The sequence below is a fragment of the Delphinapterus leucas genome, chromosome 10 (assembly GCF_059928025.1).
Source record: "Delphinapterus leucas isolate spDelLeu-1000000601 "Yukka" chromosome 10, BTC_Dleu_Yukka2, whole genome shotgun sequence".
Lineage (NCBI taxonomy): Eukaryota > Metazoa > Chordata > Mammalia > Artiodactyla > Monodontidae > Delphinapterus > Delphinapterus leucas.
In genome coordinates, this window is record NC_143138.1 from 35,241,710 (window position 1) to 35,255,785 (window position 14,076).

A 14,076-nucleotide genomic window follows, 5' to 3' on the forward strand; every position below is an offset into this window, starting at 1 on the left:
AGATAAAAGGATCCCAGGGAAATTCCAGCGAGCAGAAGAGAAAAAGGTGACAAGTGCTCTGATGTTCTCTGAGGCCCCTCACTGCCTGATTTCACACAGGCGTGGACCTGCTCCTCTCATGGGAGCCTGCTGCTACCCCGCGAGGTCTAAAATCCAGTGGAGATATGACGGCGGTCCACCTTTCATGGTGCCCACCCCAGCGAGTAACTCTGTTTCTCCCCCATAGCTGAAATGTCCTCGGGGCTCACCTCAGCCCCAAGCAGAGTTTCAGGAGGTGAAGATGCCGGCACACGGGCCCTTGCCCTCTGTCTGGCTCTGCCTGCTCTAGCCGTGGCCCTCCCCATTGCCAACCCCCCTCCCTTCCCACCCCCTCACTCACCACCAGCTCTGCAAAGCGGACGTTCAGCTCCTCTGGGTTGGGGATGGGACTGGAGAACTCCATGTACTGCAGGGGGTGGCTGTCCCGGAGGTTGATCTCAGGGAGGTCGCTGCCTCCAAAGCAGCACAGGAAGCCCAGGCCATGGCGGCTCCTCTTGCGGGGGGCCATGGTCACTTCCAGCTGGGGGGACAGTCCGCAGGCAGATGCCCTAGGTCCTCATGGTGACCTGGGTAGAACAGAAAGCACAGAGTGGTCAGGCACGGCGGCCAGGTAGACGGGGATGCGGCCACTCTGCCACCATGACTTCGTTGCCCAACTGTCAGGAGCCTTCAACCCAACAGCCAAGCCCCTTCCTTCTCCCACAGCCATGAACACTTTCAGATTCTCCCTCTGTGCCCCTAGAGAAGACAGGAGGGCTGTCGTCACAGAACGTGACTTCCAGGAGGTCAGAGCTGGCACTCAGCCTACACTCTCTCTGACTGTACAGACGGGAACACTGTTCCCTGTCCTCTGGTCCCCTGCAGTCCAGTTTCCAGCAGGGATCCCTTACTCACTTGATTCACTCCAGGGTCTGGGGACACCCGCTTTAAAGGCGTCATCCAATGGGGAGAGAAGGGCTGACGTCGGCTGGCAGGGGAGACACCGAGCTAATCACATGGCATGGCTCCTGGAGTGGGGGCCTCCGTGGGAGCAGAGGATGGAAGGCTTGCACAGCTTTCTGCCCAGTCTGTTGCAGCCAGGCATGTTTGGATGGATGTGAAATATCAACAGGGCGTGGGTTCACCCACCCATCCAGAAGGAGGGGTGAGCTGGGGGAGCCATTAGAGTGAACCCTCAGTAAGGAAATGGGGCTGATCATTGGAACGGTGTTCAGCCAAGAGTGAAGGGAATCTGGTCAAATCTGCTTTCCATACCGACCAAGAACAGAGGACATCACTATGGCCAGAGATCAGAACTGAGGGCCACCCAACAGTTGGGTGGTTGTTGGAACAGAAAGGGTTAAGTCTTTGCCACTGGGAGAGCCTAGTTCTATGGTGACCAGCATGAGGCTGAACGCTGGCCCTAGTCATTGATGTCACACAGCTACCAGGTAGGTTAAGCCCAATTATCTGCACATGCGCTTCCTGAAAGGGCCAAATGACCCCTGACCAATGGTTCCTAAACATGGTTTCAGATCTGGGCGGGTTCACTAGAGAGACCATTGCTTATCCACCACCCTGCTGCCCAGCCATATTCTCCTCATATTAATATATCCTAATTTTTTGAATATAAATAAGATTCTGCCTTCATCCTTATTGAATATTACATCACAGGTTTAGGGTCAAGATTTTTTTTAATTGTGGCAAAATACATAGAACATAAAATTTACCATTTTACCATTTGTATGTGTGCAGTTCAGTGGCACTAAATACATTCACATTGCTGTGTAACCATCACCACCATCCACTTCCCGAACTTTTTTCCATCTTGTAAAACAGAAACTCTGTATTCACTAAACAATAATTTCCCATTTCCCTCTCCCCCCAGCCCCTGGCAACCACCATTCTACTTTCCGTCCCTGTGAATTTGTCTACTCTAAGTACCTCCTGTGAGTAGAATCCTACAGCATTTATCCTGGCGTATTTCACTTGGCATCATGTCCTCAAGGTTCATACTTGTTGTAGCAGAATATCCCGTCTTTTTAAGGCTGAATAATATTCCACTGTATGCATATACCACACTTGGCTTATCCACTCATCTCTTGACAGACACTTGGGTTGCTATCTCCTTTTGGCTATTGTGAATGACGCTGCTATGAACGTGTACAGCTATCTTTCCATGTCCCTGCTTTCAGTGCTTTGAGGTAATACACCCAAAGGGGTCAAGGTATTTTTGAGTCATGATTCTTAGCTGTTTCTCCTAGATTTGGGTCATTAACAGAATGATCAAAATGTCTCCATGGTCTGTACTTACACTGTTGCTAAAAATGTTGACCACAGCAAGGATAGCGACAGGCCCAGATGACGCAGCTACTTTGTCTGGGAATGCCAAAGAAGTAGTCATTAACAGTCTCTGAACCCATGAACCCATGTGTTTATCTAGCCCTCATTTCTTTTTTTTTTTTTTTTTTTTTGCGGTATGCAGGCCTCTCACTGTTGTGGCCTCTCCCGTTACGGAGCACAGGCTCCGGACACGCAGGCTCAGCGGCCATGGCTCATGGGCCCAGCCGCTCCGCGGCACGTGGGATCCTCCCAGACTGGGGCACAAACCCATGTCCCCTGCATCGGCAGGTGGACTCTCAACCACTGCGCCACCAGGGAAGCCCTAGCCCTCATTTCCTAAAGACACCCCAGGAGACTGTTTCCTAAGTCCTTGTGCACCTCCAAAAACGCCAAATCCAAGGCATTCCCTTGAACCAAGTTCTAGAACCTTAACAAAAAAAAGATAAATGTGGCGTAACTTGTTCCTAGTGAACCCAAGGTTACTCAAGGAGAACACTGCTTTATTTCCTAAGCCCTAACAATCTAGCTAATAAATTAGCCGTCTGAGCTGGCCTCTCCTATAAGACATGATGCATTTTAATCATCACTCAAGAGTTTTTTTACTGGCTCCACTTTTTCTTTCTTTATAAACTTTGTGATATTTTTAAAAAAATGTTTGCTAGCATTTATTAAATGTATCTGAACACAGAACTTTCAAAACATTTTCTACAGAATTATTTTCTACCAAAGATATTTTAAGAAATATTGCCCTATACAATCCAAGAATTACACATCTTTTCTACAATATATACAAACCTCAGGTTATCCATGCAAAGGGATTGATCCTTCCTTCCCTTTATCTATCTATCTATTAAATTAGGAGTTTGGGATTAACATATACACACTACTATATATAAAATAGATAGCCAACAAGGACAGACTGTAGAGCACTGGGAACTATACACAACATTTTGTAATAACCTATAAGGGAAAAGAATCTGAAAAAAAATAGCTATTTATGTATGTGTAACTGAATCACTTTGCTGTACACCTGAAACTAACAGCACATTGTAAATCAACTGTACTTCAATTAAAAACAAGACTTTTTTAATAGACCCAGGAATACCCAACATAACACACTATCCAAGGTTGCCTTGTATTACTGGTCATCTTTTCTGGGTTTACGTATTGCCTCTCCACAGCTACAGTGAAGGCTTCTTGAGGGCAGGGGCCATGCCTCCTGCTTCTTTGACATCTCCCCCCTTTATGGCTAATAAAATGCCTTGTGCTTAGTGGGAGCTCAGTAAATGTTTTTTGGTCAATTGGCAGACAACCTGTGCTCATGGAAAAGGAGAAGAGGGGTCTTTATCAATCAGTCCAGAAATACTGATTGAAATCTCTGATTCCTAGTAGTTAAGCTATCAGGAACCCTTGAATGGAACAAGGCGACAGTCTCGAGGCTGCGGGTAGAGGAAGCAGCCGGCAGACAAGCGCAGAATCCTGGTTTAGGTTGACAAAGGCCTGCAATAGGCTGGCGGCTGAGGAATCAGGGAGGAAGGGAGACGTTAAAGCTCTCCAGGGAACTTGATAGCCAATGGGCAAAAAAAAAAAAAAAGTGGGTGGGACGAAACCCTGGCATCCCGCTGTCAGGCTCAGTAAAGCACTAATTCTGTAGGTAGATAGGGGTGGGCTCCCCTGGGTCCTCTGCCCATCGTCAGTTTAGGATGACGATGCAGAGTCCAGACAAGGTCCCCTTGGTTCCATCAGCCTCCAAAATGCAGCTGCAGCTGGCGGGCAAGACTGCTTTGTTGAGGGCACAAGCATGGGAGGGCAGGTCCTGAGGCGTGGTGAGGCTGGGTGGACGGCATGATGGGGCTCTGCGGCGGGATGGGCTGACGTCTGGGAGGACCTGTGAACTCTCTTCTGCCTTCACTTCCTCGACTTCTCGCTCCCTCACCCTCCCTCCTTGCCCTTCTTTGCCTTCAGCCCCTGAGCCAGGCTTTACCAAGGGCAGTCAGGGCGGGGGCCGGGGGCTGGCATACAGCTGGACTACTCCGTTAGTTTTACACTAGCTGTTCACAGCTCTGACTGCTCTGATTGGTTGGTGCCAGGCCATAACTGTCTTTACATATTTTTAAGGTATCCCCTGAGTACAAGAAATGAGGTGGAGTGGCCTCAGGAGGAGGGAAGGAGGAAGAAGTAGACACAGACCCTCCAAACAGGAAGTGCCATCCCCACAGAGAAGGGCCCTAACTGCACCCCACCCCGGGAGCACCACATACTTGCCCTTTTAAGGGTGGGCTGCTCACAGCTCCTCAGTGTGTTTATGTTCCTGAGGATGCCCTCCTCCCCAGGAAACCCTCTTAAGCCTGTCCCTTCCTCCCTTTCTTGGGGCCCCTTCTGAAGATCCAAGGCTAAAACCCCAGGCCCTCAGCTGGAAAGCATCCAGCTTCACAGTAGAGATCTGAAAATTGAGGTCCAAGGAGGAAACGTCTTATCTGAGGTCACACAGCTATGGGGACAGAGCTGGGGTTGAAACCCAGGACTCCAGCATTCAGACTGTGGTCTGGTCACTACCCTCACCAGAGCTCCTCCTTCCATGTTAATGCCCCTTGTCCCCATCTTGCCCCAGCCCCCCCTGCAGCCTTCCCCCACCAGAGAAGACTGGACTCTACAGCTCAGTTTAGAAACAGCTCCGGGAAATTCCCCAGTGGTCCAGTGGTTAGGACTCAGCACTTTCACTGCCAGGCCCCGGGTTCGATCCCTGGTTAGGGAACTAAGATCCCGCGAGCCACATGGTATGGCCAAAAAATAAAAAACAAAATAGTATTAAAAAAAAAAAAAAGAAATGTTTTTTTTTTAAAAAAACAAATAGCTCCAATAAACAAGGTTCCCCGTAGACCAGGAGAGGGTTATGGAGATTCCAAAGGCCGCCTGCTTCTCCTCCACTGGGAGGAGCTATCTCCATCTCCCACCGCCCCGATTTCTCTCCTGCTCTAACCCCTGCTCTAACCCCCCTTCACTCCAGCAGAGGCTTTGAAGTCAGAGGGACTAGGATGTGACTCCTGGCTTTGCCTTCCCATCTGGGTAACCCTGAGCAGGAGGTCTTAACCTCTGAGAACCCCAGGTTCCTCATCTGTGACACCAAGGCAACAATAGCATTTTCCTCACTGGGTTTTGGTGAAGAATAAACGATATAATGTAAGTAAAATGCCAGGAGCACCACAGGCGTTCAATAAAGAAAGCCAGCACTGCTGCTGTGGCTTCATTATCACGATCACCGGCAAAGTGAGACTTGCCCTGCCCAGAGCCTGAATCGTGAGCCCTTCTCCGGGCACAGACGGGGCCACCAAGGCCTGGCATTGTAAGAACTTGCTCAGCCAGATTTAAGAAGCCACCCATCTTTGTCTTTGGTAACTGGGACGTCTGAACCAGAGGATCAGGGCTTTTCCTCAGACTCTGAGCTACCTCTAGTTGGAAAAGTAAACCCCTGTCACTGACCCTGGGCAGGGAGTGGAACTGTGGAGGTGGTCAGAGAGATTCATTTCTGCAAAATCCTTTTACAAAGAGGAGCCATGGAGGGTCTCCCCATCAAAGGAGAATTGAGACGCAACATGGAAAAACAGGAAGCAACAATAAAACAAAAGCCAGTGGACTTGAACTTGGGCCTGAGAAATTGATCCCACCCCCACCACCACCACCCACCTTTCTCTCCATGGAAACTTCCCCAACACCAACAGCTCCAAGCCCTCCATTTCCTGTCTGCCTGCCCCCTCCCCCCTTCTCCCCACGGGGACAAGGTCTTCCCAGGACTATCAGTCCCTAAACCCAGACCAAGTGGCCCATGACGCCAAACCATCCGGTCACCACCAATAAGCCCTCCTGTAACTCTCCCGGGGTCTCCAGTCCTCTGGGTCCGGCCAGACTTTACCTCATCACGGTCTCATCCTTCCACACTGTGGAGAAAACATAGCTCCTTAACTCAGGGGACAGGGCTAGTCACGAGGCAGCTGTGGGTCGGGGGCCACAATGTCATCCTCTCTGGGCCTCAGTTACCTCTCTACGCTGTGTCAGGGTTCAACTGAAGACCTCCAAGGGCCCCTTCAGGTCTAACCGTCCACATTGCCTGGCTCAATCTCCTTCCCAAAGATCCCCTCAGGGGCTGTCCTCAGCCTACACTGGGCACTCCTCCCACATTCCACCCCAAGCCAGGAAGCACTTCCTATTACTTGAGTCCAGAACTCCCATTTGGTTTGCAAAGATGAGGATCTTAACCCTTAACCCCAAACCCTGGCCCCAGCTCCTCGACAGACCAGTTTTTATTTACATTAATTAAAGCTTCAAAATCCCCATATCATTAGTGCTTACTCCTAAGTCTTAAGTTAAAGCCGAACAATGTAAGTACTTGAGGCTTTGGTATTTGCCAGACACTGGGCTATAGCTACCTCTCATTCTGTGAGATGGATGGCACCGTTTTAAAGAAGTGATTTAAAGAAAAAAACAAAAACAAAATCCTGTGGTTCAGAGAAGTTAAGTAACTTGCCTAAAGACACACAGCTAGTGATGGCATAGCTAGGATTCAAACACATGACTGTTTGACTCTAAAGCTACAAAACACTAAGCCATAGGGCATGTGTCCAAGGAATACCTGATCTGAGACCTGCTCAGAGCTTTCTCAAGTGTTCTTTAGATCCAGACTCAATAATTTATGATCGAGCATTTCCTATGGGCTGGGCCAGGTGTTTTCACGGTTCCACAATCTCATTTCAGCTTCACAGTGACCCTGTGAGGTGGTTATTACTATTATCCCCCTTACAGATGTTGAGATTGAGGCTTCAGCAGCTGTCACATGGCTTATCAACGACACCCAGCAGCTAAGGGACACAGCTGGAACTGCAACGAAATATTCTGACTCCAAGCTCAGTGCTTTTGGCCCAGAACCAAAGCTGACTCATAAACCCTTCCTTTAGCTCTTGGGATTGATGCTGTGACTTCGGGATGTTCAAGTTGCCTTTTCCTATCCCCTCTCCTGAGCTCCATACGTGGGAGTAACAGGGCAAGGATATGCTGCTGCATCTCTCCTTGGCCACTTCTCAAGTGCCAACTAGAAGCCAGGCCCTGAGCTGACAGTTTTGTGTTTTATCTCATGTATTGCCCCCAACCCTCCAATAGCATGACTATCCCTTCTTACTGATCCTTAAGCCTCCCAAAGATCAGGCAGCTTGCCCAACAACCACATCCTGTGGGTGAGGGGCTGGGTTCTGAGGACCGCGGTGTCACCCTTGAACATACACGCTTTTAACCAGTTTCTAGACCGTGTGCTGGACACTGACCTGGGTGGTGAGGACGCAGGAGTAAACAAGGCCTGGTCCCTTTCCTTGAGCAGGTCCCCTTCTAGCGGGGGAGCTGAGGGAGTCAAGGCAGTGACAATCCAGAAGGATGGGGTGAGAGAGCCTGAGAAAGGGGACCTGGACCAGCCTGGGGGGTAAAGAAGAAGTCAGGGAAAGCTTCCAGGAGGAGGTGATATTGAAGAGGGGTTTGTTTTTGTTTTTTTTTTGGCTGCGCCACATGGCTTGTGGGATCTTAGTTCCCTGACCAGGGATTGAACCCAGGTCCTCGGCAGTGAGAGCACGGAGTGCTAACCACTGGACTGCCAGGGAATTTTTTTTTTTCTTCTTTTGGCCGCAGCTTGTGGGAACTTAGTTCCCTGACCAGGGATCGAACCCGTGCCCCCTAGTCTTGAAAGAGATAAGAGAATTAAGGAAGGGTGCAAGGGGTGGGAAAAGGCATTCCAGGCAAGGCAACAGCATAAGCAAAGGCTCGGAGAGAGAAACAGCACAGACTGCGTGAGGCCAGCATCCTGTTAATCTGTGGCTACACTAGTATGCAAAGGGAACCAACAGGGTATCCAAGGACCTTGACTTGACGGCAGAGCTCAGGCACCCTGGGGAGCCTGCTCCTATGCCCTCTTCTCCCGACCAGGTCCCCCCGGGGTCCGGGTCTGGGAATGGGGCCCAGAGATGCTGCACGAAACATAAGAAATGTAAACCATATCCAGTTCCCCAGGCAGGAGATTCCTCCCTACATACTGGCCCTTCATGTGCCACTGGGCGTCACCTGGGAAATGGCCCCAGGCCCACCTTATCCGGGACCCGGTTTCCCAAGCGTCTATATTTTTTCCATCCCAGGCCATACTTCCGGAGCCTTCTGCCTACCCATCCCTCCACCACCCAGCTACACCACGCCTGCTCCCACTTCAAGCCTCTGAAGACCCTCCCCCTCATGCTCTGTGGACAGCAAACAGGCTTGGGACCCCTCACAAGCTTACCCCTGCTTCCACCCTGAAGCTGCCCGAATTGCCAACACCCAACTCTACCCCACAGACTTGGTGGGGTTCTGTCCAGCTGCCATGAGCTCTATGTGACTTCAGATAAGTTACTTAGCCTCTCTGAACCTCGGTTTCCTCATCTGTAAAATGGGGAAATAATAATAGTACTTACTTCATAGGGTTGTCATAAGCATTAAATTAGTTAATATTTGTAAAGTACCTAGAACAGTGCCTAGTAATAGTAAACACTATTAATAGCTATATAGATAAGCCACTGTTATAATTATGAAAAAACCTGAAAATGTTGGCTGTATGTATTACAGAAAGGTTCCCTATGTGAATGAGTCTTACATATTATTACAGGGGTTGGCAAATATCACAGGGGTCAAATCCAGCCCACAGCCTGTGTTTGTAAATACAGTCTGATTGAAACACAGCTACACCACCTATTCATCGTCTACGACCGCTTCATGCAACAGAGACCCTAGGGCCCACAAAGCCAAAAATATCTCCCCCCTGGCCCTTTACAGAACGTTTACTGATCCCTATGTTATTAGGTCGAATCATATGTAGCTGACAGTGTTCAATTCTTTTCAGTCTACAAAACCATCAATTTCATATGTTTCAACTTAGTATAGCATACGAGCTCACCACGAATCCTGTCTTACCCATTAAAACAGGAGTGCCCCGCTTTAAATCCAGTGACTCTGATCATAATAAAGTTATAATGATCAGTTTTTGAACATCTACCATGTTCAAGGTTTATCTCAAACGTTTACCACACTCCTGTGGGGTAAACGCGATCACCGCCCTGCTCCCCTCCTTTACAGGTGGGGAAATTTGGGACTCAGAAAGATGCAAAGTGTGAGCCTAGGACTCAAACCAGGTCTCCAGACCTGGTCCCGTCAAGGCATACTGTCCCCACTGGGTGCTGTCTAAGAGGCTGCTGGGAATGAGATCCACCTCTTACTAGGACAAAAAAATGGAGATTGTGAGCACTCCTAGACAGCGCTCGGCCACGTGGTGGACAGGGCCCAGTCGTGACTTCCCTGTCCTTCTCAGGACAGAACTCAGAACAATCTGACTTGTATTGTGAGCCTCGGGCAGGGCTGGGGAGGGGGCGGGGAACACTTTCAAAAATAAGCAAGCTCTCTTTCCAGGACTGGGGAGCTATTTTTAGCAGCCGCCTAAATTATGGTTTCCCCTCTGCTCTGGGAAAGGCAAGAAAGTAAAAGTAAACTCTTGTAGCCCCAGGATCCCCGCTGCAGGGTGGGTGAAGAAGGAGAGAAAGGGGCGTCTTGCTGGTAAAGTGAAACTGAAAAAGTCCCCAAAGTGACATTTCTCTGACTTGGGGGTGAGTGTGGAAGTTGTGGATTTTCCAACTGGTTTTCTCATTTTGAGAAATGATAAAGAGAACAGATTTCTGTGTCTCACCAGGACAGAAAACAAGCAGGTAGTAGCTCTCCAAGGCCATGGTCAAGCATGCATTCGTTCATTCACTCACTCACTCGTTCATTCATCCATCCATTCATTCCCTGAGTGACTGCCATTCACAAAGCAATTTTCTGGGTGCTTTAGATGAGCCAAACATCAAATCCCATCCTCAACCGGGTTTACAGTATTATTGGGGAGGCACGTGTAGAAACCACCAGGATGCAAGGGAGAGAAGGAGGGAGGGAGTTCCAGGCTCTGGGACTGCAAGGAGGGGAGAGTGGCTTCTGGCCGGGGTGGTCTGGAACATTCACCAGAGGAAGTGGCATTGAAGCTAGGTCTCAGAGGAGAGAGGTCAGCACGTGCCAGTGGGAGGGTCCAAGAAACCCATTCACGACAAAGGCGTGCGAGAGTGAGGACCCGGCATCCAGGTGAGTGAGGGGCCAAAGGAAGTCGCTTTGCCAGGCTGGGAAGCAGGGCTCAAAGAGGTGCAGTGGAACACAAGCTGGGGACCAGATCAAGGCAGGCTTTGAATGGCAGGCCGAGGGGGAGGGGGAGGAGGAAGCAGCTATAGGATGGTTGGTTTATTGGCTGATTCGTTGATCGGCTTATAGTAAAGGAGAGCCCGTGAGGCGTGATCCGAGCTGGGATTTGGACGAACAATTCTGGTGGCACCGTATCAGGGTGGATTACAGGAGAGACGGGAGAGGGGGAAGAGTCTGGAAGCAGTTCTGTTTGATTCAGAGTTAATGAGGCCCTGAGCTGCCAAAGAGGAGAGGAGGGAACAGATGCCGGGGATGTCACGGAGGGGCGTGCGTGCCCACACGTGTGTGACTGCACGAGGGGGCTTTGGCAACACACAGACTGGGCACAGAAAGCAAGGGCTTGGGCTGAGAAGGGGAGGGAGCTGTGGGGAGCTCTTTGGGCCACAGCTGTGAAGTAAAAGGGATGAAGGAATTTCAACACCCAAGTCTCTGCTACCCATTAGAGCCAGAGGCCCGGGGCTCCCGGCCAAAGGGAAACCACCCAACACGTGACAACCCATCCTCACCCCCTTCTGCTTCCGGGAAGCCGAGCCCCTCCCCTGGCCCACACCAATGGGGCTGCTCTATTGAAGAGCTGCAGGGAAAACTACCCACAGCTTCCTCCTGGGCCATCCTGCCAGGTCTCCCACCAGAGCGCCCAGTGTGCCGAGAACTCACACCATTCTAGGCAACCCGGGGCCTGGGAGAAGCTCCCTACTGCCCACTCCTCCTGGGGTCCCAGACAAAGGCATTCTGTCACTCATGAAGGTGGGACCTCGAGGTCCCGTCAAGGCAAGCCGGCCCTGGGACCCTCGCTGGGCCTGTGCACCTGGTCACACTGTGGACCCTGGGCTGTGTCTTCCCCAGGTGCAGTGCCATCGTTACAGACCTGCTAGTCCCATTCTGCGTCCTGCACTCACACCAGAAAAGGCCCTGCGTGTGTGTCAGGGCCTGGCTGGACGCGAATCCTGGACCACAGGCACTTTCCAGCTCTCCAGGGTGGGAAGAGTAGGGGACGACAGGGGCGGGGGAGGGGGGCTGAGCTAACTCCTGGACGCAAGTGACTGAAAAGGCAGACCCAGGGGGACCCCTCATCTGCCCCTCACTCTTGTTCATACAATTACATCCATCTATTCATTCACTCTGACAAATATTTGTTGAGCACCTAAGTACCCTGCTAATAAGAGCTGGAAAAATACAAGGGTGAACGAGTTCAATGTGGCGGGGAAGGGAGACACTCAAATGAACATCCTAAAGTGTGGATATGGTTATGATAGGGGTAGTACAGGTGTGTGGGTCTGGGAATGTCTGCAGAGCTCTCTCCCACTGGGGGGTTCCATTCTACTCTGAGCTCCCTGTTCATACAAAGGGTTTAGAGGGGGCATCGTGTAGTGGAAAGGGCACCGGGAGATAATCAGAGAAACCAGCAAGAGTTCAGGACCAGACATGCATCCCAGGGTTACTAATGCTATAAATGACTGAAAACAGCCAAAATGTTAAAACATAAGGATTGCTTAAATAGACGATAGATAGATAGATAGATAGGCAGATAGACACACACGTATGACAGCTTGAAGTAATTATCTTTGGGTTGCTGGAGTTTAGGGTTATTTTTCTTATCCTTTTCTGGATTTTTTCAAATTTCCCACAATGAGCGTTTATTCTTTTCATCAGAAAAGATAATATTATTTTTAAAAGAAGAAGATAAACAGTAGACTAAAAATGAGGAGACTCAGGTTTGAGTCCCAACTCTGCCCCAGCAGGTTACCTGCGCAAGACAGGAATGACCTTGGCTAAGAACATCATTTCTCTGAGGCTTGTCTGTGAATGAAGAGGTCAAACCACACGCTTTCCAGAGTTCCTTCCACACCAGACACTAGGCTCTGTGCCACAGAACACACGAGGTGCTAAATGACGCTGGTTGAACGGAATCCTATCCCCTGAGCTCCGTTAGTTCATCCTTCATTCAGTTGTCCATTCATTCCACCTCCACTGTTAGCAGTTACTCTATGCCTAGCACTGCTCCTGGTGCTGGGGATTTAAGGGCAAACCGCGCAGATATAGCTCCTGCCCTCACAAAACTATAGTCTCCCAAGCTCCAAGTCCCCTTCCCTTGTTCTTTTTCTTCCCGCCCTAACGCCCCATCCTGTTAATGCATTTTTTACCTTTTCTCCAAAATGCCTCAGGTGCATCTGTTTCATTCTTAAACACCAAGCTCCAGACCTGGTCCAGCCCCACAGGATCTCAGGCTGGGACCAGGGCCGAACTCTCATTTTTCCCCTCTCCCAGCATTCTGCAAACAGCCCTTTGAATAACATTTCTAGGAGCACCTGATTCTACATTGCTAGGTTCAGCATCCCTCAGGGTTCCCAATCCAAACTGAAAGCCAACCGCTTCCATTTTTAGGATTAGCCATTTGGTGGGGCTCACAAATTTCATACTAAACCAGCTTTGAAATCAGATCTCTATCCATGTGTCAGGGAGGACTGGAGCGCTTACTGCTGGTGCGAGTGTGAATGGCACAGCCATTATGGAAAACAGTTGGGCTGTTTCTTAAAAAGTTAAACTTACACCTCCATATGATCCAGTCATCTCACGCCAAGGTGTTTTCCCAAAACAAAGGAAGCATAGGCACATACAATGTCTTATTCATGAATGTTCAGAGCAACTTATTTGTAATAGCTCCAAACTGGAAACAACCCAAGTGTCCATCAACAGGTGAATCAATTAAAAAAATATCGTATAGTGTATCCATAAAATTGAATATTACTCAACAATAAAAAGGAATGAACTATTGATATACGCCACACGTGGATGGAGCTCAAAATAATTACACTGGGCTTCCCTGGTGGCGCAGTGGTTGAGAGTCCGCCTGCCGACGCAGGGGACACAGGTTCGTGCCCCGGTGTGTCCGGGAAGATCCCACATGCCGCGGAGCGGCTGGGCCCGTGAGCCATGGCCGCTGAGCCTGCGCGTCCGGAGCCTGTGCTCCGCGGCGGGAGAGGCCACAACAGTGAGAGGCCCGTGTATCGCAAAAAAAAAAAAAAAAAAAATTACACTAAGTACAAGGAACCAGAGCACAAAAGGGTACATACTGTATGAGTCCACTTGTCTAAAATTTGAGAAAATGCAAACTAATCTATAGTGAATAAAACCGGGTGGGTGATTGCCTATGGAGAGGGTGGAGGGCGGACAGGGAGGGGGTGGATTATAAAAAGGCACAAGGGAAATTTGGGGGATGATGGTCAAACATGATCTTGATGGTAGTGATGGATTCAAAGGTACATACATATGCTAAAATGTATCAAGTTATGTACTTGAATTATGTCAAGTTTATGGTATGCCAATTATACCTCAATAGAGTTGTTAAAAACAAATAAAACAGGTCTGTTCCTAGCCTCACCATCTCCAACTGCCAAGGGCTCTGGCCACTGCAGCTGGCAACCCTCTAGA

At 49.7% G+C, this 14,076-nt stretch overlaps 1 protein-coding gene across 1 annotated transcript in view; it reads right to left on the reverse strand.

Annotated features, from left to right (window-relative positions):
- DAAM2 (dishevelled associated activator of morphogenesis 2) overlaps positions 1 to 14,076 on the reverse strand; it is a 113,537-nt gene that overhangs the window by 47,699 nt on the left and 51,762 nt on the right. The window contains exon 2 of the mRNA XM_089918789.1: positions 380 to 605. Within this exon, the coding sequence (XP_089774915.1) occupies positions 380 to 547 (168 nt within the window). The 5' untranslated portion in view covers positions 548 to 605. The remainder of the gene's footprint in view (positions 1 to 379; positions 606 to 14,076) is intronic.